At 42.9% G+C, this 25,935-nt stretch overlaps 1 protein-coding gene across 1 annotated transcript in view; it reads left to right on the top strand.

Annotated features, from left to right (window-relative positions):
- Window positions 1-23,742, top strand: part of SWAP70 (switching B cell complex subunit SWAP70) — a 78,077-nt gene extending 54,335 nt beyond the window's left edge. Inside the window, exons 4-12 of the mRNA XM_060018481.1 lie at window positions 4,497-4,724; window positions 7,032-7,178; window positions 8,307-8,415; window positions 10,131-10,312; window positions 15,052-15,159; window positions 15,526-15,692; window positions 20,939-21,137; window positions 22,090-22,186; window positions 22,544-23,742. Coding sequence (XP_059874464.1) covers window positions 4,497-4,724; window positions 7,032-7,178; window positions 8,307-8,415; window positions 10,131-10,312; window positions 15,052-15,159; window positions 15,526-15,692; window positions 20,939-21,137; window positions 22,090-22,186; window positions 22,544-22,650 — 1,344 coding nt within the window. The 3' untranslated portion in view covers window positions 22,651-23,742. The remainder of the gene's footprint in view (window positions 1-4,496; window positions 4,725-7,031; window positions 7,179-8,306; window positions 8,416-10,130; window positions 10,313-15,051; window positions 15,160-15,525; window positions 15,693-20,938; window positions 21,138-22,089; window positions 22,187-22,543) is intronic.
- The last annotated feature ends 2,193 nt before the right edge of the window (window positions 23,743-25,935 follow it).

The following is a 25,935-nucleotide window of genomic DNA, read 5'->3' on the forward strand; positions in this document are numbered from 1 at the left end:
AATGTTCCGTGTGCAGTTGAGAAGAAAGTGTAATATGCTGTTTTTGGATGGAATGTCCTATAAATATCAATGAAATCTATCTGGTCTCTTGTGTCATTTAAAGCTTGTGTTTCCTTGTTAATTTTCTGTCTGGATGATCTGCCCATTAGTGTAAGTGTGGTGTTAAAGTCCCCTAGTATTATTGTGTTACTGTCGATTTCCTCTTTTATAGCTGTTAGCATTTGCCTTATGTATTGAGGTCCTCCTATCTTGGGTGCATTTATATTTATAGTTGTTATATTTTCTTCTTGGATTGATCCCTTGATCATTATGTGTGTCCTTCCTTGTCTCTTGTCCATTCTTTACTTTAAAGTCTATTTTATCTGATGTGAGTATTGCTACTCCAGTTTTCTTTTGATTTCCATTTGCATGGAATATCTTTTTCCATCACCTCACTCTCAGTCTGTATGTGTCCCTAGGTCTGAAGTGGGTCTCTTTTAGACAGCATATATATGGGTCTTCTTTTTGTATCCATTCAGCGAGCCTGTGTCTTTTGGGTGGAGCATTTAATCCATTCACATTTAAGGTAATTATTGATATGTATGTTTCTGTTACCTTTCTTAATTGTTTTGGGGTGTTTCTTTGTAGGTACTTTTCTTCTCTTGTGTTTCTCACTTAGAGAAGTTCCTTTAGCATTCGCTGTAGAGCTGGTTTGGTGGTGCCGAATTCTCTTAGCTTTTTCTTGTCTGTAAAGCTTTTGATTTCTCCATCAAATCTGAATGAGATCCTTGCTAGGTAGAGTAATCTTGGTTGTAGCATCTTCCTTTTCATCACTTTAAATATATTGTGCCCCCCCCACTTCTGGCCTGTAGAGTTTCTGTGGGAAATCAGCTGTAACCCTTATGGGAGTTCCCTTGTATTTTATTTGTTGTTTTTCCCTTGTTGCTTTTAATAATTTTTCTGTGTCTTTTAATTTTTCTCAGTTTGATTACTATGTGTCTTGGCATCTTTCTCCTTGGGTTTATCCTGCCTGGGACTCTCTGTGCTTCCTGGACTTGGGTGGCTATTTCCTGTCCCATGTTAGGGAAATTTTCGACTATAATCTCTTCAGGTATTTTCTCGGGTCCTTTCTCTCTTTTTTCTCCTTCTGGGGCCCCTATAACGCGAATGTTTGTGCATTTAATGTTGTCCCGGAGGTCTCTTAGATTGTCTTCATTTATTTTTTTCTGTTTCACGGCAGTGAATTCCACCATTCTGTCTTCCAAGTCACTTATCCGTTCTTCTGCCTTAGTTATTCTGCTATTGATTCCTTCTAGTGTATTTTTCTTTTCAGTTCTTGTATTGTTCATCTCTGTGTGTTTGTTCTTTAATTCTTCTAGGTCTTTGTTAAACATTTCTTGCACCTTCTCGGTCTTTGCCTCCATTCTTTTTCCGATGTCCTGGATCATCTACACTACCATTATTCTAAATTCTTTTTCTGGAAGGTTGCCTATCTCCACTTCGTTTAGTTGTTTTTCTGGGATTTTGTCTTGTTCCTTCATCTGGTGCATAGTCCTCTGCCTTTTCATTTTGTCTTTCTGTGAATGTGGTTTTCACTGCACGGGCTGCAGGACTGTAGTTCTTCTTGCTTCTGCTGTCTGCCCCCTGGTGGATGAGGCTATCTAAGAGGCTTGTGCAAGCTTCCTGATGGGAGGGACTGGTGGTGGGTAGAGCTGGGAGTTGCTCTGGTGGGCAGAGCTCTGTAAAACTTTAATGTGCTTGTCTGCTGATGGGTAGGGCTGGGTTCCCTCCCTGTTGGTTGTTTGCTCTGAGGTGACCCAGCACTGGAGGTTACAGGCTCTTTGGTGGGGCTAATGGCAGACTCTGGGAGGGCTCACGCCAAGGAGTACTTCCCAGAATTTCTGCTGCCAGTGTCCTTGTCCTCACAGTGAGACACAGCAACCTCCTGCCTCTGCAGGAGACCCTCCAACACTAGCAGGTAGGTCTGGCTCCATCTCCTGTGCGGTCACTGCTCCTTCCCCTGGGTCCTGATGTGCACACTACTTTGTGTGTGCCCTCCAAGAGTGGAGTCTCTGTTTCCCCCAGTCCTGTCAAAGTCCTTCAGTCAAATCCCACTAGCCTTCAAAGTCTGATTATCTGCGAATTCCTCCTCCTGTTGCCAAACCCCCAGGTTGGGAAGCCTGACATGGGGCTCAGGACCTTCAATCCAGTGTGTGGACTTCTGTGGTGTAATTGTTCTCCAGTTTGTGAGTCACCCACCCAGCTGTTATGGGGTTTGATTTTACTGTGATTGTCCCTCCTACCATCTCATTGCAGCTTCTCCTTTGTCTTTGGATGTGGGTTATCTTTGTTGGTGAGTTCCGGTGTCTTCCTGTCAATGATTGTTCAGCAGTTAGTTGTGATTCCAGTGTGCTCGCAACAAGGAGTGAGTGCACATCCTTTTATTCTGCCATCTTGAACCAGTCTGCCTTAAATGTAATGTTAAATGGTTGAATAATATTCTACTCAGTGCAGAAGGAAGAAACATTGATGGAGTACATACTGTGCCAGACATTGTGCACAGTGTTCTATTTTTGTCCCATTTTATCCCCATAGTAGTTCTGTATGATGGGTGTTATTATACCCATTTCATAGATGAGAAAAATTGAGACCTAGCTTAGTTTACTTCCATTTCATTAATTGACCTCTACTACATTCTATGTATGATTCTGAGTTCTGGAGATTCAAAGATGAGTGGGACATTGTCCCTCCTGTAAGGATTTCAGAAAATCTACAGGGGGCAGCGTATGAGTATAGAGATAGTTTCAATACAGTATGCTGAGTGCGGTGACACAGAAGAGGAACACCTGACCTAGGTCAGAGCAGTTTTACCAGAGCAGTGCTTCTCAAACTTTAATGTGCATATGGAAGTACTGGGGGTTCTTGTTAAAATGCAGATTCTGATTTTGGGGTCTTCGGTGCGGTATGAGATTCTTCATTTCCAACAGGCTTCCAGGTGATGCTGTTGCTGCTGGTCCACATTTTGGACTATCCTGAGTGGGAATATTATAGACAATGTAGGATTTGAACAGATACCAGTCAGCTGGGTAGAGAAATGGGGAAAGGTAATCTAGATAGGACAGCATGGGGCAAGGCATAGAAGCATAAAAAAATGTGTTAAATGGGTAGACTACTTACAATCTATAGCAGGTGTTGGCAAACTACAGCTTGCTGGGTGAATTCAGCCCACATAGCCTGTTTTTATATAGCCCATGTGCTAAGATAATTTTCACGTTTTTAAAGGGTTGTTAAAAAATACCAAAAAAAACAAAAAAAAAAAACCCGAACAAAGAAGAACATATACCAGAGATGTAGAAAGTCTTAAATGTTTACAAGCTAGCCCTTTACAGAACATGCTTGCGATCTGTGTTGATGGTGGTTATTGGTGGAGTGTAAAATCTGCAGTAGGGCATGGCAGGAAATATGTTAGAGACAGTAGGCAGGGGTGATCACAGGGGACACAGAGGAGCTTGGCCTTTATCTTTGAGGTGATAGGGAGCTAGGCAGAGTTTAAAGAAGGGAGGTGAAAACAGTAGGATTTTGTCACTGATTTGATGTAAGGGAGTGGGGAAAAGGGTCCTGACATGGGTGAATGGTGGTGTTCCCAACTGAAATCCATAATTGGAGGAGAAGCCATTTGAAAGGTAGAGATGGTTCATTCATTTTTGCACATGTTGAGTTTGAGAGAGCACTGTAGGATACCCAGGCTTTCCAGAAGATAAGAGAGATCAATTCTCATTCAGTATTACTGCATCACTGTTTTGTTTAACTGTTACTATTTCATTTACACTTTTAAAGTACTTTCATGTAACGTGTACCTCCATACTCATTCATCTGAAAAAAACAGGTTGTTGAACAGCAGGTGTCTTGTAATCCCTTTCATGCAATGTGATGTGTGTGTGTGTAGAGCTGTCTGGAAGGATGCGTGCAGTATTTTCTACTGTTTTTCTATACAAAGCTATGTGTTTCGGGATTTAATAGACTTTTCTGGCCCAGGCTAGGAATTCACCGTTGTTTACAACATTGTCAGCATTCTAATGAGAAGCAGCAGCATTAATTTCAAATAATTGGCTTATGTGGAAAATTAATAAATTGGTGACTAAGTTGTACGTACTTTGAGATGCTTATTGTTCAGTAAAATTAATATTCTGATATATTGAAATCCAAGAGTAATCAGATCACATCAATTAGTTTGTGTATGATAGTATGTGTGCAGTTTGCTTTAGTTCTGTATGCAAATATACTATACTCTTAAAGATTCCAGTTTTTGATTACTTATTCTAGTTTCATATAGAATAAATGGCATTTTATCCATACCCTTCTCCCTGGTAGTATCATGATTCTTGAAAGATACACTTTTGGCACTATAAAAGAATATTTCTGAAATTGACCTTTCAGTGTAAGTGACACAGGCACATACCTAAGTTTAAAAGTTATTTTTTTGCTATGAAATAATGTTTTAAAAATTCTTTATATAGATTGAATACCTGCTTAAGAAACTTACAGAAGCTATGGGAGGAGGTTGGCAACAAGAACAATTTGAAAATTATAAAATCAACTTTGATGACAGTAAAGATGGCCTTTCCGTGTGGGAACTGATTGAGCTTATTGGAAATGGACAGTTTAGCAAAGGCATGGATCGGCAGACAGTGTCCATGGCAATTAACGAGGTCTTTAATGAGCTTATATTAGATGTGCTGAAACAGGTAAGAGTCCTATAACACTGTTTCTCCTTACCTTTAGAATTTGACATGTTTGAAATAAAACAAATTTGCATTACAAAGATGAGTCTAAGTCACTTATACTTTTACACTGATTGAGAACAGGAATAAAGTTTCTTATTTTCCCAGTCTTGTGTTAGGCTTTCATTGTAAAGAATTATAGTTAAGCATTGGGAAATTACTATTTTGAAATAACTGTTTAAATGATCACATTTCTAAACATTTTTAAAGTACTTTTATGTCACGTGTACATCCATACTTATTCATCTGAAAGATCCCATGGCATATTGTTCAGTGAAAAAAAGTTTGTTGAACAGTAGGTGTCTTGTCATCCCTTTCATGCAATGTGATTTGTGTTTGTAGAGCTGTCTGGAAGGATGAGTGCCAAGATGTTGATTGCCGCTGGATTGTGGGATTTCTGTGAATTTTATTTTATTCTTTGTTCTTTTCTTATTATTGGACTTACTATTATATATGTTTACACATGTTGATCTCTCTTTATATATATGATATATATTATTTTTATAAAATCATAAAAATATTCTTTCTTTTGGGAAAAAATACCTTTATATAGTAAAGTTGTGTTTATCATATTAGATGATAAAGTTTGTTTTCTCAGCACCTGCATAGCATCTGATATACGTATGGAGGCTTAATGCTTATTAAGTAGAATTTATATATTTTTAGTGGATTAGATTAGATTTCCTACCTTATTACATTGAATAATAGCTCTGATTTGGGATTTCCTTACTTTGGTCCTTTCTTTGCTCTGTTAGGTGATATTGCTTTTGCTCTTTTCTCCAAATGGAGCCCATCAAAAAAATTAATTGAGGCTTAATTTGTGTAAGTTTTTGGTGCTGCGAAGAGTTATGAGACATGGTCTCTGTCTGAAGAGGATTTCCAGACAGATTAGGATGGCAGAATATAGAACTACAGATGAATTGCAGTATGAGATAGCTTTGGCTTAAATGTTCAAGGATTAGCAAACTGAACAAGTAATATGATTAGAACTTAGTGTAATAATCGAATGATACAGCCAAGATATTATCATATATTTAACAATGTGTATAGTCTACCATAAGCTATCAGCACCTATAGATTTACTATTTAAAATGTGAGTTAGGGCTTCCCTGGTGGCGCAGTGGTTGAGAGTCCGCCCGCCGATGCAGGGGACACGGGTTCGTGCCCCAGTCCGGGAGGATCCCACATGCCGCGGAGCGGCTGGGCCCGTGAGCCATGGCCGCTGAGCCTGCGCGTCCGGAGCCTGTGCTCCACAACGGGAGAGGCCACAACAGTGAGAAGCCCGCGTAGCACAAAAAAAAAAAAAAAAAAAAAGTGAGTTATTCTTGAATAGTACTGAAGGGTTTTGGCCTATAATAAATGTGTACTTTTGCTGAAGTAAAATTTTTAATCATACACCTTTGATGCTGATGTATGGGAAGGAAGCACAGGGCTAGTAAGTGCTTCTAAGTATAGCATAGAAGCTATACTTAGAAGCCAGTAGCCTAACTACTGGTCCAGTTCTTTTTCTGCTCCTTTGGAGCAGAGTCATCCTCCAGAATTGTGAGGTCAGGCAGAGAGGTACTTTGGTGCCAGAGGGGGACTGGCTGAGAAGATATGCTTGGCCAAGTTGACTGATAAGTTTTAGCATTTTCATTGATGGAGGTCTAGATTTACTGAGAATCACTGTGAGGTCTAGGTCTAGATTTACTGAGAATCTCAGATCACTGTGTGTGTGCATGTGTTTGTTTTCTATTTTAAAGGGAACAGATAGAATAGTATAATGAACTCTCGTATACCCATCACCCAGCCCCAGGAACCACTGATACCTGGTTAATCCTCCCCGCCTACTTTGAGCTCTCCTGTCTTATCTTGACACAAATCCAGACATTTCATTTTATCTATAAATATTTCAGTAGGCATCCCTAAAAGATAAGGTATTAAAAAAAGAAACCCCACAATGCTGTTAACATCAGGGGGTCTTGCAGTCTCTTATCTGCATATAGCTTTTGGCGAGGTTGGGGGGTTTGGGTGGGGGGAGGAGATGTCTCTGAGTGTCTAAAATTCTATGTAAACTTTTATCTGCACATGCTTGCATGAATTTGACTGGGTATAGTGCCCTGCCTTTGTAGCTCTTCAAAGGGTTCATGATCCACAAAGGGCAAGAACCTTTGATATTCATGTATTCAAGGCCACACATCAGATAATGTAGTAGGCAAGAATGTCAAGGAAGAGGTATCAGCTCTTATAAATAAAAGGACAGGAGTTTATATCAGATTTAATCTTTCATAGGGTTACATGATGAAAAAAGGCCATAGACGGAAAAACTGGACTGAACGCTGGTTTGTACTAAAACCCAACATAATTTCTTACTATGTGAGTGAGGATCTGAAAGATAAGAAAGGAGACATTCTCTTGGATGAGAACTGCTGTGTGGAGGTAAGAGTCAACGGTTACCTCTTTCCAGTGCTGCCCCCTGCTGTTCAAGTAGTGTATCTTCTTCTAGACTCCAGAGCCTTAAAAATAATCTTAAAATTTACATTTCCAAAATAATACAGGCATACAGTAGCCATAGTTTCTGAACCAAAAAATTAGATACCTGACAAAATTTTTTTCTAATGTGAGTTAATTTTCTTATACTCGAGAATAAAATATAGGGATTAAATCTCATTTGTACATTGAAGGGATCATTTCTTGAATAAAATGGAGTCATAAATAAGAAAATAAAGCAAAAAAAAAAATTTAGTAAGAAAGTGTTTGAAATCATGAATATATCAGAATACCTGGGCCATTTTGAGTGTAATAGATAAACCAAAAGAAGATGTGAGCATTGCCTTGGAATACTTAGGGTGACTCTCAGAATACTTTAGTCACAGCTGCTAATTCGGTTAAAGAAGTGAAGTCCTCAAGAACATAAAGTTTTGAGTTTTTAATTTATAGCTGAACTATTGCCACATCTGTATTTATTGAAGAACATTTAAAATACCTAAGATCTCACTCATAAATGATAATGTGTTTTGATGGTTGAAATGGTATGTATTAATGTCTTAGGGTGTGCAGTGCCCAGTAAGGGGTCTTCTTAGATTCAGGTAAACATGGAGACTCACAAGATTACCATAGGCCATACCAGTCTACTTATAAGGATATAGGACAAGAACCACAGCCTGCCAGCAACAATACCCCTGGTGCAAGGAAGGGAGAGACGCATCTGGAGGGTGTGGGAATCACCCTGGGTTAGAAGCCTCATATCCTATAGGAGTCAAGACCTATTGGAACAGTCCATGGGTATATCTTCCAGGGTTCCCTTAAGAGATGTGCTAAGGTACAAGGGTTGCTGTGCTCAGGAAAGCCCAAAGCATGGCCCATAAGGTGGTGTTGGTTCTCCCAGTCTAGGTGTAGTACACTAATCCAGGGTCATTTTTACCATAAGTACTGTTGCCTAGGGGGCAGCATTAGAAAATCAGTAATATTCATTTATAGGTACTTCTTATATAAATAATTAAGATTGAACTTAATCTAAATACTTTAAAATAAAATTTTAAAGACTAATTTTGCTTTCTGTCTTAGTCCTTGCCTGACAAAGATGGAAAGAAATGCCTTTTTCTCATAAAATGTTTTGATAAGACCTTTGAAATCAGTGCTTCAGATAAGAAGAAGAAACAAGAGTGGATTCAGGGTAAGGTAATTTTTATTACTTGTCATGATATGACTTGAGAGCTCTTTCAGCTTTGGATCTCATTAAAGATACTCGGCATTGTTTCCTCATTGTCTATAGTTATTTCTATGTGAAACAGTAGCTAGAAGAATAACAAAGTGAGAGGAGTTCCCAAAATTTTCATCAATTTCATTTGCCTGATGAATGTGTGGGAAAATTATAAACTGGACATTTTAGGTTTTTTTACTCTTACTATTTAAAGAACATGGAATTTCCCCTTTTAAGGACTGTAAAGAATTTTAAAGTAGCCATTTTGAGTATTTCGTAACGTGTAAAACAAAAGAGGAATTGTGCAATAGCTTTTGAATACTTCAAGTAATTTTCAAGATCTGTTACTTTCACAAGAAATCACTAGTTTCAAATAATTATCTCAAGAATGCAAACTTCTGATTTAATAACTTTCAAACTAAAGTATTACTTCAAAATTAGTAAAGAATGAAACACTTTATGAGATTTTATTTTTAATCATGAAAGAGGATTCTGAATGTTATATTCTTGAACATAGGTAAAATTGTTTTATTGAAAATTATGGTCATTTTGATGTAGTTTAAGAGTTTGAGGCAAGTGTACCTGGGTCTGAATCCTCTCTCCTGGGCTTCTGGGGTTGAGTTAGGAATTCTCTAGCAGCTTTCTTCTTCTGTGGAATGGGGCAAATAACAGTATCGACCTCTCAGGTTGTTGTGAGGGTTCATAATTAGAAAATGAAGATATAGTTGCATATTTAAAAAATGACACATCATTGCAGAAATGTTTGTGACAGATTGCAAACAACTTAAACGTCCATTAATTGGGGAGTGGTTGAACAGATTATGGTACAGCTACACAGTGGAGAATTGTGCAGTACTGTGCAGTATGTACTGATATGGAAAGCTCTCCAAGGCTCTGAAGAGTGTGTTATGCCAACATTTGTGTCAACAGAAGATGGAGAACGTATATACATGTTTATTTCTATATGCTTAAAGTATCTCAGGAAAGATGCACAGAAACTGTTAGCATTAGTTGCTAGTGGAGTGGAGAACTCAGTACTGGGGGATAGGAGTAGGAGCGAGACTTCATCTATGTCCTTTCATGCTTTTGAGTTTGAACAATGTGAAAGTATTAGCTCTTTAAGTAATTGAAACAATCAGGAAAGAAATCAGATTTCACGTAGAAATTATATAATGCATGTAAAGGGTGTATATATAGCAAATATTCAAAAAACGGTAGCTGCTGTTATCACCTCGGGAAGGGAGTATAGAGGGAGATGGTTTCATAAGGTGTGGATGAGGGGCAGACTAAATACAGCAGGCAGCAAATCAGATACCAGGAACTTTATATCTCAGCCCTTGCTATGTCTTGTTCTTACCTGGCCTTTTGGGAAGTATAGGAAAGGGAGTTGGAAGTGTTGGGATTTCCTCAAATGTGTGTGATATTCCCAAATCAAGATCTGTTTAAGCACAGATAGGCAGTTACGGAACTTTGGAGCTGGAAGGGACTCCAGAGATCATCTCTCTCATGTTAGAGATGAGAAACCCGTGCTGTAAGAGGTTCTGTGACTTGCTCACGGTCACACCACTGCTCAGTGGCAGGATCAGAATTATCCTGGGTCTCTGGTTTTATTCCCACTATGCCATTTACATGTTAGGCTTACAAAGAATAAAGGGTATTCCCTGTTTTTTCTCCCATGCCTTTCACAGCCATCCATTCTACCATCCATCTGCTGAAGCTGGGCAGCCCCCCACCACACAAAGAAGCCCGCCAGCGTCGGAAAGAACTCCGGAAGAAGGTGCTGGCTGAGCAGGAGGAGCTGGAGCGACAGATGAAGGAGCTCCAGGTGGCAAATGAAAACAAGCAGCAGGAGCTGGAGACCGTGAGGAAGGTGGGCGTGGACGCTGGGCTGGGGGCGGGCTCTCATTTCACTGCAGAGGCCACAGCGACCTCACTTACTTGGTAGAGCTTTGGTTCTACCAAGACTAGGTTAATGCAACCGTAGAGAGATTTTTTTTGTGAACTGTGCTCGCAGGAAGTACATCTAGACCACTGAGTGAGACGCCCTGGTTTACCCAGCCCTTGAAAGTTATGAGGGTCTCAGGGTAGCAGGGACATTTCATTGACCAGAAAAGAACATTTATAAGAACAATGAGCACAGTTGAATTTTGTCAGAGAAAGATGAGACATTGTATTCCCCTAAGGATGTCAAGGTCACTTTTGGTGAACTGGACAGGATCTGTTGCTTTTTTAGGTTTTCCCCCTTAGCTCCCATCTTCACTCATGAGGATCTTGGAAGACCCTTAGTGTTAGAATTGTGGGGTTTTACTTATTGTTTGGAGCCAAAGATACAGTCTGGGTCAGCTTCCCTTTCCATCTCAGGGCTAGGAGGTCAAGTACCACAGGCTGTAAGAGATAGTTGACATTCATTGGGAAACTTTCTTCCTCAGTTGTGTATATCACAATTCTGGGTGTGGTGCTGAGTCCTCAGTGTGTGGTCATGGTCTTTATTTGGGGCGCCTTTGGGTTGATCCTTTCTGCCTTGAATCACTGAGCACCTGCTAACCACAAGCTCAAGCATCCTTTTGTGTCCTCCTATGCAGCACCTGTGCCCTGGGATGTGGCATACTTTAAAGCCCCAAATTCCTGGTGGGGTTCTCCCTTTGCAACCCCTAGAAATGCCACACTCTGTGCTGACTTCCTCTGTTTCTGAAGTTGGTTGTCTGTCTTACTGGTGTTTCCTGGTGTGTGATGAATCATTTTTCTCTTGTTGCTTTCAAGATTTTCTTTTTGTCTTTGGTTTTCCACCGTTTTACTATGATGTGTATGTCTGTATGATATGAAGTATGTGTTAAACTCTTTGTATTATCTTAGAGTTCATTGAACTTATTGGATGTGTAGGTTAGTATTTTCCATCAGATTGGGAAAGTTTTCAGTCACTATTTCTTCCAATATTTTTCCTTCTCCTTTCTCTCTTTCCTATCCTTCAGATACTCCTGTTATGTGAATGTTGGTGTACTTAATGGGTGTCTCACATTTCTCTGATGCTGTTTTCTTCTCTGTTCTTCAGATTGCATAATTTCTATGAATCTTTTTTTGTTTTGTTTTTTTTTGCTTTGCTTTTTGCGGTACGCGGGCCTCTCACTGTTGCAGCCTCTCCCGTTGTGGAGCACAGGCTCCGGACACGCAGGCCCAGCAGCCATGGCTCATGGGCCCAGCCGCTCCGCGGCTTGCGGGATCCTCCCGGACTGAGTCATGAACTTGTATCCCCTGCATCGGCAGGCGGACTCTCAACCACTGCGCCACCGGGGAAGCCCTATCAATCTATCTTTGATAGATTCTTCCTACAGCCCAAATGTATGTATGAGAACCTCTAGTGAATTTTTCATTTCAGTTATTGTACTTTTCAACTCCAGAATTTCCATTTGGTTCTTTTTTATAATTTCTGTCTCTTTATTGATGTTGTCTGTTTGATGGGATATCATCATATCATCTATGACTTCCTTAAGCATGGTTTCCTTAGTTCTTTGAACATATAATAACTTCTTTGAAGTCTTTGCTAAATCCGGTGTCTGGGCCCCTTCAAAGGCAGTTTCTATTGCCTGCTTTTTTCCCTGCGTATGAGTCACACTTTTCTCTTTCTTTGCACATCTCATAATTTTTTGTTGAAAACTGGATGTTTTAGATAATACGTTGTAGCAACTCTAGATATGGCTTTCGCCCCTCCCCCAAAAGCTTGTTATTGTTGTTTGCTCATTTATTTGTTTCATGATTTGGCTGGATTATTTCAGTGGAGTCTGTTTGCCTCATGGTGTGCAGCCTCTGACTGTCCTCCTCCCAAGCAGAACCTTGGGCGTGCACACAGTGCCTTGGGGTGACCGAGGTGTCAGCAGGGCTTTTTTGGCATTCTTTTGTTTTATACAGTTTTTAAAGTTTACACTCCATTTACAGTTATTACAAAATATTGGCTATATTCCCCGTGTTGTAGAATACATCCTTAAGCCTATCTTACACCCAACAGTTTGTACCTCCCACTTTCCCTACCCCTATCTTGCCCTCCCCCCTGTAACCGCTAGTTTATTCTCTATATCTGTGAGCCTGCTTCTTTCTTGTTATATTCACTAGTTTGTTGTATGTTTTAGATTCCACATATAAGTGATATCATACCGTATTTGTCTTTCTCTGTCTGACTTATTTCACTTAGCGTAATGCCTTCCAAGTCCATCCATGTTGCTGCAAATGGCAGAATTTAATTATTTTTTATGGCTAAGTAGTATTCCATTGTAGATATGTATTCACCACATCTATTTTTTATTCATTCATCTGTTGATAGACACTTAGATTGCTTACATATCTTGACAATTGTAAATAATGCTGCTGTGAACATTGGGATGCCTGTATCTTTTCAGATCAGTGCTTTTGTTTTTCTTGGATATAAACCCAGGAGTGGGGACTTCCCTGGTGGTCCAGTGGTTAAGAATCCACCTTCCAATGCACGGGTTTGATCCTTGGTCAGGGAACTAAGCTCCCACATGCTGCAGGGCAACTAAGCCCATGCGCCACAACTAGAGAGCCCGTGCACTGCAGCTACTGAGCTTGCGCGCTCTGCAGCCCACATACCACAACTAGAGAGAAGCTCGCGTGCCACAACGAAAAGACCCTGCATGCCGCAACAAGGATCTTGTGTGCCGCAACTAAGACCTGACACAGCCAAATAAATAAATAAATAAATAAATAAATAAATATTCAAACCCAAAAAACCCAGGAGTAGAATTGCTGGGTCATATGGTAATTCTGCTTTTTAGTTTTTTGAGGAACCTCCGTACAATTTTCCACAGTGGCTGTACCAGTTTACATTCCCACCAACAGTGTACAAGGTTTTGGGTTGTTTGTTTTTTTGATGTTGAGTTGTACGAGCTGTTTATATATGTTAGATATTAATCCCTTATTGGTCATATCATTTGCAAATATTTTCTCCCATTTGGTAAGTTGGCTTTTCGCTTTGTCAATGGCTTCCTTTGTTGTGCAAAAGCTTTAAAGTTTAATTAGGTCCCATTTGTTTATTTTTGCTTTTATTTCTTTTACTTTAGGAGATACATTAAAAAAAATTGCTCTGATTTATGTCAAAGAGTATTCTGCCTGTGTTTTCCTCTAGGAGTTTTATAGTATCTGGTCTTACATTTAGGTCTTTAATCTATTTTGAGCTTATTTTTGTATGTGGCAGCAGAGCTCTTTGTCTCCATTTCTGATCTCTGTCAGTCTCTCAGCTCTCTGTTAAGCCGGATGCCTCTGTTGGTATCACCTCCAGTTGTTCATCTCACAGTGGCTCTGTTGTTTTCAACAATGCCCTGGAACCTGGCCCCACAGTCTGATATTTAAATTCTGGCCCACATGTAGTTTTTGAGGCCTGTCTTTGAGACTTGTTCCTACTACACGGGGGCTCTTTGCTGGCCTCGCCTGTCAGACTTCTAGCTGGCCTGTGGTTTAGTTTGTTGGTCTTGTCGACTGAAAAAAAGCACAGCTAAAATCTGAGAGTTATGTTTTATTCGGGGACTTTACTGAGGACTCTAGCCAGCCCGGGAGAAAGCTTCTCAGCTCTGAGGAACTGTTCCAAAGAGGTAAGCGGGGAGCCAGGATACAAAGGAGTTTTTGTTGAAAAAAGCAAAACAAAACAAAACATGTAGTTACTGCTAATCACAAAAAACAGATATTTCAAGTTAATGATTTTAGTGCTTTTCAATGTATGGGAAGATGCAAATCTGAGCTCATTAAAATTATTTCTTAGATATGCATCTTAACTATCTAGGGCCAGGATCCTGTTTTCCTCCATCCTGAATTCCTCCCAGGGTGCACTGTTGGGACAGCTGCAGTGGCTGATGGCTTGATGGTGGGCAATGTTCTTTGTTGGAACGGCAAGCAACATTTTTTTGTCTGCACCCTCCTGTGAGATACCTTAGCCCTAGATTGGAAACTGAGGAGAGAGGGAGGCTTATGTTCTTGGTTCCACGGCCATGGGGTAGAGCCTCCTTCCACTGCCATGTCGGGGGAGCAGTAGGCAGAGAGGGGGCTGCACCGTGGCTCACATGCCATAGGCTTTCACTATTCTTGCTGAGATTCAGTTGATTTTCTTGCTAAGTGTTCTCCGTTTGCTGTATGCTTTTAGGATAATTCCCAGAGACTTTAAATGGTTGTTTTTGCTTTTCTTCTAAATGTTGTTTTGCCAGGGAAAGGGTCTGTGGAGTTCCTCATGCACCCTTTGGGAAGTTGAGCTCTGATAAAGTTTTAAGGAATAATGTTAAGATGACAAAACTGTATAGGACAAGCTCAAGAAATAGATTCCTACCTCATGAATGCATTTGCAAGTGAATTTAACTTAATGACTGTACTAAAATTTTCTTGGCAAAATGTTGTTCAGAGTTATGAGGAATCATTCATTTACCTAATTTGTTTTGTATGTTGACTGGGAAAATTGTTGGAATGGAATTCCAGTGGATCTACAAGTTTTATTCGGTCTTTATTGAACACTGAGAATGTTTGACTTCCTCCATAATGTTTAAGTGTGACCATTTCTCTCCAAATGCACTTCCATTGTAATATTCCCTGCTTTTCTGTGGATGGGTTTTTGGGTAGAAACTAGAAGAAGCAGCATCTCGGGCAGCAGAAGAAGAAAAGAAGCGCCTTCAGACTCAAGTGGAACTACAGGCCAGGTTCAGCACGGAGCTGGAGCGGGAGAAGCTTGTGAGTATCGCATGCCCAGAGGTGCTGCTGCGGCCTTAACTCACAGAGCCAGCCCCGGTCGGCAGAGGGGCAAAAGCCTGCCTGGGTTGGTGGAGGGTGAAGAGCTGGGAGGCTAGAGTGAGATCATCTTGCCAGCTTGGCTCTGTTGCTGACTTGCAGTGGGCTCCTGGGGAAGTTATTCATTCATTATCAGTTTGGTGCTCTTGCTTCCTCGGTCTTCGGGGAGTGAAGGACGGGCCCTGTCCACCCTGATGGGCTGCGGCTGTGGGCTGTGCTGCGGCTTCACTCAGGGTGGTGGTGGAGCGGGAGGCTCTCCCTGAGGGCGAAGTCAACCTGAGTTTAAACATGACTCTTTTATACCGTCAGATCAGGCAGCAGATGGAAGAACAGGTTGCCCAGAAATCCTCTGAGCTGGAACAGTATTTGCAGCGGGTCCGGGAGCTGGAAGACATGTACCTAAAGCTGCAGGAGGCTCTCGAGGATGAGAGGCAGGCCCGGCAAGATGAAGAGACTGTGCGGAAGCTTCAGGCCAGGTGCCGATCGCCTCATCCTCTGTGCTTTATGTGCTTTGCCTGGACTGCTCATACACTTTCTAGGAATGACTAACTCTGCTGGAGAGGGAGGGGTCTCTGACAGATTGGAGAGACCCTGGGGGCTTGGCTGGCTGGGCTATTTATTCCCAGTCTGGGCCGCTGGGAGACCCTTGCTTATAGGGCTAAAGACAGGGCTCAGCTACCCTCTCCCAGTTTCTAACTTGCTTCCGCATTTGCTTTCTTTAAGATGTCATGTCAGGGGATGCAGCGCTAAAAACTGTTTCCCCAGCTGGTCAGTGCAGGCATATCTTGTGCTTTAAGCTATGCCCCCTGTTTTAGGAGCACTTGTGGGATGAGCTGGGGTACATTTTCCATAGCTGCCATGCCACACGTGGAGCAGCAACAGATGTTCTTTTAATCTTCAGGAGGAAAGAAAGAAGGAGGTTTCTTTGTTATGTATGTTGCCAAAAATGACTTAAAAATAAATGAATTAGGTTTTGAAAAGGTTGATTCTATTAAGGAAAAAATTATCTTCTAAATAGAAAATTAAATGCCTAGCACATTGCCTGGCATTTATGGGTCCCACAAGTGTGTGTTCACCATGGTGTTAACCAGAGGATGGGAACCACCACCCTGTTGTTATTGGGCAGTGATGTTAGCACACCATCCACTGCATGGGAAGGTTTGGTCCCATGTGACTTGCAAAGAGAGACATTCTAAGGGACATTAGACGTTTTTGAACCTCCTTATCATTTGTGATGTGTCAAGAGTTTATAGATCACCTTGTGCAGAGAATTCACAGGTGAGATATGTTATATATATTTACTTCTCTGAAGCTGTGAGGGAGGTTAATTATGACACGGCAGAGATTAGATCATAAAGGAAACCAGATAACTCCAGAAATTTATTAAAGTATTAGTTATTTCATGTTTATAGAATGAGTGATGTTTTGAATAAGACAGTTTTGGATAATTGATGCCAGTAGTTTTTAACCAGTGGTAAATATCATCATCCCCTATAAACCTTTTAAAAAATACTCATGTAGGGCCTGTCACAAATTTAGTAAATCAAAATATCTGTGGATAGGAGCTCAGGCATGAATATTGTTATTTAAAAAGCTCTCGCTAGGGAATTCCCTGGCGATCTAGTGGTTAGGACTCTGTGCTTCCACTGCAGGGGACACGGGTTCTATCCCTGGTCGGTGAACTAAGATCTCTGCATGCTGTGCAATGCGGCCAAAAAAAAAAAAAAAAATGCTCTGGCTAATTATTTTGTACACTCTGATTTAAGTAAATGGTTCCAACCTTTTAAATGCAAATATAACTACTACATACAGCTCTGCTCCAATAAGCTGATATTACTGCACAAAAACTAACTAGTTTTTCTTGGGGTATATAAGGCCATTTTATGAATTTTACTACTCTAAATTGTTCTTTTACCTTAGTTTTTGGAACTTGACTTTAGTTTTTGGAACTTGAAGTGGACAGGTTCGCGCCCTCTAGTGGTCATTTTTAAGTGAGGCGAGTCCATCTCTTTCCCGAAGTCACAGGAGGCTGGGCCTGATTCAGAGGGACATTTTTTTTTTTTTTTTTTTTTGCGGTACGCGGGCCTCTCACTGTTGTGGCCTCTCCCGTTGCGGAGCACAGGCTCCGGACGCGCAGGCTCAGCAGCCATGGCTCACGGGCCCAGCCGCTCCGTGGCATGTGGGATCTTCCCGGACCCGGGCACGAACCCGTGTGCCCTGCATCGGCAAGCAGACTCTCAACCACTGCGCCACCAGGGAAGCCCCAGAGGGACATTTTGTCAGATTGGCAACGGGGGCCTTCTCCTTGCTCCCACTCAGGGTAGGCCTTTCTGGGTAGGAAATCAAGGGAAGTCATCGTGGAGTTGAGATAGAAACATTTAAGTCTGGTACTAATGAACTGTAATATAATCTTAGGCTGAGGGTGTATATACAGGGCTTTTATTATTTTTTTAATTTATTTTTATTTTTGGCTGTGTGCGGGCTTTCTCTAGTTGCGGTGAGCGGCGGCTACTCTTTGTTGCGGTATGTGGGCTTCTCATTGCGGTGGCTTCTCTTGTTGCGGAGCACGGGCTCTAGGCGCGTGGGCTTCAGTAGTTGTGGCACGTGGGCTCAGTAGTTGTGGCTCGTGAACTCTAGAGCGCAGGCTCAGTAGTTGTGGAGCATGGACTTAGTTGCTCCGCGGCATGTGGGATCTTCTGGACCAGGGCTGGAACCCGTGTCCCTGCATTGGCAGGCAGATTCTCAACCACTGCGCCACCAGGGAAGCCCTAGAGGGCTTTTTAGTTAGCCTCTGTCCTTTCTTTAAGCAATAGCAAGTCATTCTTCGAACGTTTGGCATCTCATTGTTCTTCCAATGGATGGTGCCTTCTCTGTCATTGTCTTAAATTTTCCCAGAGATATTTTTTATAGTAAATTGTTTAAATACAAGAACTTTGACTTGCGCCATCTGGATCTTGTTGGGGTTTTTTTTCCCCACTAAAATTGAAGTTTTTTTTAAAAAATGTGTAATCCTGAAGGTTATCTATCCTCTCCTGAATGGGAACTCAGAAGGAAACTGTTCATTTAACATTTGGACAACTCAATCATTGGAAAGTTCTTGAGACGGAGCCATAGTCTGTCCGGTTATAACTTCCACCCACTAAATTTTTGTGTCTGTGAGGCCTAGGAGCGTACCTTAGGTCTGTATTCCCAGCAACTAGTACAGTGCATGGCACACAGTAAGTGCCCAAGGAGTCTTTTTTGAACGAATGGAGCCAGGTTCTACGCATGGGGCCATGTGGAACAACAGTCTCTTCCATGCGATAATACTCTTCATGTATTTGAAGGCAGGTTGGCGCTGAGCCCTGGCGTGAGGTCTGGGTTTGATTCCCAGCCCTGGTACTTCCTAGCTGTGTAATTTTAGAAAAGTTAGTTCATTTCTTGCAGCCTTCATTTCCTTATCTATACGATAAGCTCGTAGGGTTGTTGTGAAGGGTAAGGGAGGGGATGCTTGCAAAGAGTTTCGTGTAACGTCTGGATTTGGTGGTCACTCGGAGTATGTTGGTTTCTGTTCCTTTAGCTCATCTGCAGAGGGGGAAGATATGCAACGTATAGAATGTCAAATAAGCATTCAGAAAAGGTGCTGACAGGCTGGAATGGTGGTTTTAGAGCAAGAAAATTATTTAAAATATCAGCAGAACAAGTACAGGATCCAGGGTACTTGGCTTAATAGCAGCTCATTTGAAAAGATTCAGGGTTTTACTTCCCTGATATGATTGATTGCCAAGAACCTCATATACTCTCAGGCAGCCTTCATGAAGTGTTTGGAGCAGGTGAGGTAATAGTCCCACCATAATAATATGAACTGATATTTATTCAGCACTTACGACATGGTAGGCACTGCTCTAAGTACCTTACTTGCATTATCACGTTTAATGGATCAGCAAACCTTTGGTGGTAGGTATAGTTCCTATTCCTTTTTTATAAATGAAGAAACTGAGGCACAGAGAGGTTCAAGTCTTTAGTCAGGAGTCTTGTTTGTAAACCACAGAAACCAACTTGGGTCAGCTAAAGCAATAAAAGCATTTGTTGGAAGGTTCTTGAGAAACTCACCAATTCCACAGAAAGGCAGGTGGCCAGGCCTTGAACACAGGCAGGAACCAAGGGAGGCTGAGCAGCCCTGACCAGGCCACGGCAAGAGCCCAGCGAGGGTGCCGCTGATGTCGACATTGGCACCGTGGGTCGGTCAGTCAGTTGTCCCCATTGCTCCTGCCATCACTTGACACTAGATTTTGCTGCCACCAAAAGATAAATTCTTCACTGTCTCTGCTCCTTTGTGTCAGTGGCTTCCATCAAGACATCCCTAGACATGTGAATGGGATTCAGGCTGGGCAGCCTAACCTCCTGCAAATGTCCCTTCCCCTCCAGACTTTCACCACTAGGATGAAGAATCCTTCCGGTCTCATTCACTGTTGTATCCCCTGTGCCTAGAAAAGCACATGGACAGCGTGGAATATATACACACTGAGTAAGTGAGTCCACTCTGCACTGGCCAGCCCACGTTGGCAGTGATGTGTTCACTGTGGATGTCACACTCCGAGGGACGTCTCAGAGGGTGCAGATTGGCCCTTGGTGGAACCCGGGGTAGGGGATGGGAGAGCTCGTCTTACTTGAGGAAGAACTTTCTAAGAATCAAGGCTGCCAGAAATAAACTGACCCGGTTTGTGAAGCATGGCCCATCACACAGAACTGGAGAACAACCCTGTAGGATGTTGTAGAGGGAATTCTTACAACGGTGTGGGACTGGGGATGGGGATTGGAGTAGTCAGATAGGGGCTGTGGAGTCTGTTACGTTACTTCTGCTGTTGTCGGTTTTAGAAGCGCAAACGCTCTTGGGTAGTAGTTACTGGCCTGCTGTGTGGCTTGTTACCATAATTCTGATGGTCAAGCCGGTAGAGATGCGTCCCGTCCTGGGCTGGCATCTAACCACATTGTCTACACTTTGGGTACAGGTGGGGCTGCACGTTAATTTATTTATTAAACACTGGCATAGCTGGATATTCTCAGATAGGTAGCCTGTTATTAAAAGATAACATTTTGAAGTCACACAGGCCTGGGTTGAAATCCATTACTTACCTGTGCGTCATACTTTTAAACCCTTTGACTTCATCTGCAGGGATAATAACACCTTGCAGAATTGTGGAGGGTTAGCAGCAAGGAAGGTGAAGAGCCTGACAGGCAGCGCTTCGTTAGGAAATGGTGTCTGCTCACTCTACCTTTTGTCAGCTCCTTCTTCTCTTGCTTTCATTAGTCAGCTTTTTCCTTGGTGATAGGTCTTCACTAGATAAAAAATGTTTTAATGTTGTAGCAACCCGGCAAATTTCAAAACACGGCCCTGCAGGTCACTTAGCCTTTGTGCCTCACTTTTTTCATCTCTGAACGGAATAATAATAGTACTTAAGTTTATTGTGAGGATTAATTGAGAAAACACACTTCCTTCTTGGCCCGTTAAGCCTTCAACGCATGTTATTTTTACTGTCATTTTTTTTTCATAAAAGGGTGAAACAGAGCTTGGAGCAGGACTCATGAGTCACCTTAGCCACTTTGTGAATCTAGTTTCCCTCTTGTGAAATGAGCGGTGGGTTAGATGACCCCCAGGCTTCTCTGCGGCTCTGGCGTGCTCCGACATCTGCTGGGTCAGGGGCGGTGACCGGGCGGGTCTGACGCCGAGCTCGCATCGCAGGTTGCTGGAGGAAGAGTCGTCCAAGAGGGCCGAGCTGGAGAAGTGGCACTTGGAGCAGCAGCAGGCCATTCGCACCACGGAGGCGGAGAAGCAGGAGCTGGAGAACCAGCGCGCCGTCAAAGAACAGGCCCTGCAGGAAGCCGTGGAGCAGCTGCAACAGCTGGAGCTTGAGCGGAAGCAAGCACTTGAGCAGTACGAGGTCATTAAACCCAGCCCTGCAAACACGTGCATTTAAATATTCTTAAACATTTAAAGCAACAGGATATTTGCTTTACTGTAAGAAGCGGTGTAAGAATTGTGTTTAGCTGTAGGTAGGAATTTTTTTACAGGCGATGGGGCGTAACAGTTGGAGTCCAATCAAGAGACTGAAACTACGCCGGCAATATGAACAGGGAAGGATTAATATAAACGACTATTAACTCTAACAGGGGATTACCTCCTGAGCAGCAAAGAAAACTCTGAGCTGCAGGAAGGGCAGACACAGGAAGCAGCCACTGCCTCTAGGGCTGAGGCAGAGCGCCCAGGGGAGGAACACATCCACTTTGCTCCCTTAGCCCAGTGCTGTGAGCCAGTCCTTCTTGGAGAGGGCATGGCCTTCACCCACTGGGTGGCAGAAAAGCTCAGTGAGGTGCTGAGACTGGGAAGCCACCCTCTGGGGCACTGGTGGAAGCTGCCCACAGCGGAGGTGCCGCTAAAACCCACTGGTGTGAGCACCATGGGTGTCCCACTAGCCGCAGGAGCTGCTGCGCAGAGCACAGTGGAGCCTCCTGCAGTGTCCCGCCAGCCCTTCCACTAACGAAGCTTAAGTGGTGCCAGCTGTCGAGGGAACGTTAGCCTAACGGCACAGGCAAGACAGCGAAGGGTGGGTTTGGAGCCGAGCGGCAGTAAGCCGGAACTGGCACACAAGGGTCTTATATATTCATCTGTAATTAGTGCGAATTACGTCCTCTGTGTGACCTCAGGCAGGTTACTTAACTGCTCTGAATCCTAGTTTCCACATCTGTAAAACGGGATAATAATATTTCGTGCTTCTTATGGCTGTGATGATTTAATGAGATAATCCACTAGTGTATAGTAAGTGCCTAATCATTGTTATCTGACTCTTAAACTACCTGTGTGTTTGCATAGTCTAAAATCTGCTTTTGTTCTAGGGAGTTAAAAAGAAGCTGGAGATGGCAACTAACAAGACCAAGAGCTGGAAGGACAGAGTGGCCCAGCATGAAGGGTTAATTCGATTGATAGAACCAGGTAACACATTCTTTGAAGTAATCAGATATTTAGTCAATTTATTTTTCTGTGTTATTTGTGTACTTGAATTGTGCTAAAAATAAAACCCCAAAAAACAAACGTCCTCAGCCCAGATATACAGAAACCCAGCTGTTAACAGTAAATTTCTCTTGAATAATCACTTGCCCTCTGATAGATAAGAAGGCCTGGTTAATCCCCTTTGTATACATCTTCTAGTTGTTTTGGCTGGTATAACCTTTATGGATGTTCCTCAGAGAAGAAATAACGTAGAAAAGTTACTCCTTTGTCTGTGGAAAAATGATAATGTTAATTGAAGAATATAAGACTTCCTATGTTTAATGCATGTTTGTCTCTTAGGTTCAAAAAACCCTCACCTGATCACTAACTGGGGCCCTGCAGCTTTCACCCAGGCAGAACTTGAAGAGAGAGAGAAGAGCTGGAAAGGAAAGAAGGCCACGGAGTGAGCAGAAGTCATGTCAGTTATGTAGGTTCTGAGTATAACTGGAAAGCTTTATGCTAAAGACAAAAGGACCTGGCTTTGCTGTTTCTAACTCTTCTTCTTTCAGTGCCTCCTGGTCAGTATACTAAGGAAGCCTTCTTACTTATCTGCCTGTAAAGAAGGGCTTACCTGAAAAGAAAAAAAACGTCAGCATCGTCAAGCTCTTTATTTACCCTTTCTCTGAAAACTTCAGCTTCTGAAAGTTCCCGTTAGCTCCCTCAGATTGCCGGTGGGGCCAGCGCTCGGACAGCGCAGTGGCGTCCTCATCGACCCGCGGCGTGTGGCTGGCAGCGAGCGGCGCTCAGCTCACCGGCTACCAGAACCTCTGCGGGCCGGGCCGTTGTTCTTCCTCCTCCGAGTGCTTGTTCCTAAACTAGATGGGCCAGCCTGCTCGCCGTGGCCCGCAGTTGACGTGGACTGCCTGTGACCACGGATGCTCTACTGGAGAAGGCGTTTCTCTCACACGTGGCCCTCGTTCTGACTAAGCGGTTGCCGTCTGTGTCTCTGGTTGTGCAGGTTCATGCAGTGTGACCGGTTGGCATCCTGGCCTCAGCGGCGCTATCTCAAGGAGGCAGAAGTCTTTCAAACAGTGCTTTGGCTGAGATAGATACTTACGAGTCAAGGACAGCACAGAGATGAACTAAGTAAATCCCATTTGGAATGATGTCTTGATACTAACTGAATTCCTCCTAATATTTAAAATGGTTTCAACTGTCCAAGTGCCGGCAGACCCCTTGGTTTTACTTTTGTAGTTACTGTACAGAACATTTCAGGTGTCCGTGAATGCTTGTCCTAATCAGACCTTTTCCTTGATAAATAGGGATATGATCATTTCTAGGAATCATTCATGAAAAAAGTTTTAAAATGTATTTTTGTGACGTGCTATGTTGAGAAGGAACAAAATATTTATAATTTTCAAACATTCTTACCTAAATGTTGTACAATGTAATATGCTGAACTTAATTTTTTTGCTAATTTTCTAAGGTATATTAAAAGTGTTTTGTATGGTTTTTGTTTGTTTTAGTAAAATGGAATCAGTAAGAAAATAAAAAAATACCAGAAGAGCATACATTTTCAACTGTCTGATTTGACAGGACAGGAGAGTAAGGTTGTGTGTATGTGTGCATGTTTTCATATAATGAGATGAACTTGGATTTAGGGACACTTCCTGAAAACACTGGGTTTGCAGTTTGGAGCCCCCAAACCAGTGCTATCATGAAGTTAGCTATGGCCTCCAATTTGGCATTTGAGTCACTCATGTGGGAAACCGTGGTGGATGTGTCAGCTCACAAACGGGAATTTACAAAGATGATTTCTCCCTCATTGTTGCTGTGCCCTCCAAATCCTCTTACCTCTGCTTTCCCGAATTTTCTTTTTATGCCTCTTAGTTTTTCTTTCAGTTTTACCAGAGTAAACAGTGTGGTTTTTTTTGTTTTGGTTTTACACAGTTGCCAAGATTAAAACGCCTCTTGTGGATTAAGCAGGCCCACTCAGTCCAGCGTGATTGTCTTGGAAAACTGATCATTTCCTTCTAGAGGAGAGAACACACTGGCTGGTGTTTTTTTAACTTTTTTTTTTTTCTGCGTCGGGTCTTAGTTGCAGCACGCGGGACCTTCGTTGTGATGCTCGGGCTCCTTGCTAGATGCGGCTTGCGGGCTTCTCTCTAGCTGTAGCGTGCGGGTTTTTTCTCTTCTCTAGTTGTGGTGCGCAGGCTCCAGGGTGCGTGGGCCCTGTAGTTTGCAGCACACAGGCTCTCTAGTTGAGGCGCACGAGCTCAGTAGTTGTGGCACGCGGGCTTAGTTGCCCTGCAGTATGTGGGATCACAGTTCCCTGACCAGGGGTCAAACCCGTGTCCCCTGTATTGGAAGGCAGATTCTTTACCACTGGACCACCAGGGAAGTCCCTAACTTCTTTCTCTCCTGCAGTGGTTCTCAACCAGGGATGATACTCCCTGAACCCCCCAAGCAGAAATCTGGAGGGGCAGTGTCTGGAGACATTTTAATTGTCACTCCTGGGTTTGTTACTGGCATCTACAGGGTAGAGGCCAGAGATGCTACTAAACGTCCTACGATTCACGGGACGGTCCCTGTAACAAAGACTTAATGTGGCCTAACATGTGACTAGTGCTGAGGTGGAGAAAACCTTCTCTGCAGAAAGGCAAGATCGAGGTTCGGAGCACAACAGTCTCTTAGAGTCAGGGTTTCCCCAGGAGGAGCAGCAGGAGTGACCTCTTTGGTGTAACTGGGGCGCATGTGGAGGGAGAGTGGCCGCGTGCTCTGTGAGCAGGCAGAGAGCAGAGGGCGGGAGCCTTGGCTCACCCCGTGCGGGGCGTCGTGCTTCAGGAACGTTGTAAATGCCTTTTCAGCATAGGTGCAAAGGGAATTGCTTTGGATATGCTTTAAAGTCTCCCTGGGATGCAGGTTGCTGGGGCGTGAAATGTAAAGCTGCCGTGACCTTGATCTCGTCATGTGAGTGGCTGAGCACGGGGAGGGGCTGTCGGAACCATTCGGCAGCTGGTGGGGGATGAGTGTTCAGATTTACGGCCTGGCTGGTGATGTACCTCACGGAGCACTGGTGCCTGTTACACTTGGCAGAGCCTCCGTCGTGCCTTCAGGGTCGTGCCATCAAGGCATCGCTGCCCTAGTGGAGCAGGGATCAGGTGACGCCAGGCCACGGGAAGTGGGGAAGAGGCGCGGCCCAGCTGTTACCAGTTCCTAGTAGGGGCTCAACATTTACTGAAAGAATCAGTCTTGGGAATACTTTAAGGTCTATCTGTTTCTTTCCTCTTGCTCTCCCTCTACTTCCTGCCTTATTTTGATATTCATTTTGAGACCTGTAAAAGTCACCCCTCAACTTTAGGAAGCCGTATGGTGATATCTACTCAAGCTAAAGACAACACCTACCCTATGGGCCAGCGGCTCCCCCAAGGGAAATGAGGCAGGTGTCCACAGGAAGGCCCTGCAAGGAGGTTCACAGCAGCTTCATTCAGGATGACCCAAACCAGCAACAACCAAAGTGCTCATCAGCAGAGAACAGATCAATGAATATGGTATATTCAGACCAAGGAGACCATACTTTATTTAAAAAGAGTGTCACTGAGAGATGCAGCAACATGGATGAATCTCACAGACATTATGTTGAGCAAAGAAGCCAAACACAGAGAAAATACTGTTTGATTCCATTTATATTAATTTCCAGAACCGGCAGAGCTAATCTGTGGATTTCGAAGTCAGAATTGTGGTTAGCTGGG

This window comes from Delphinus delphis, chromosome 8 (assembly GCF_949987515.2).
Source record: "Delphinus delphis chromosome 8, mDelDel1.2, whole genome shotgun sequence".
Classification (NCBI taxonomy): Eukaryota; Metazoa; Chordata; class Mammalia; order Artiodactyla; family Delphinidae; genus Delphinus; species Delphinus delphis.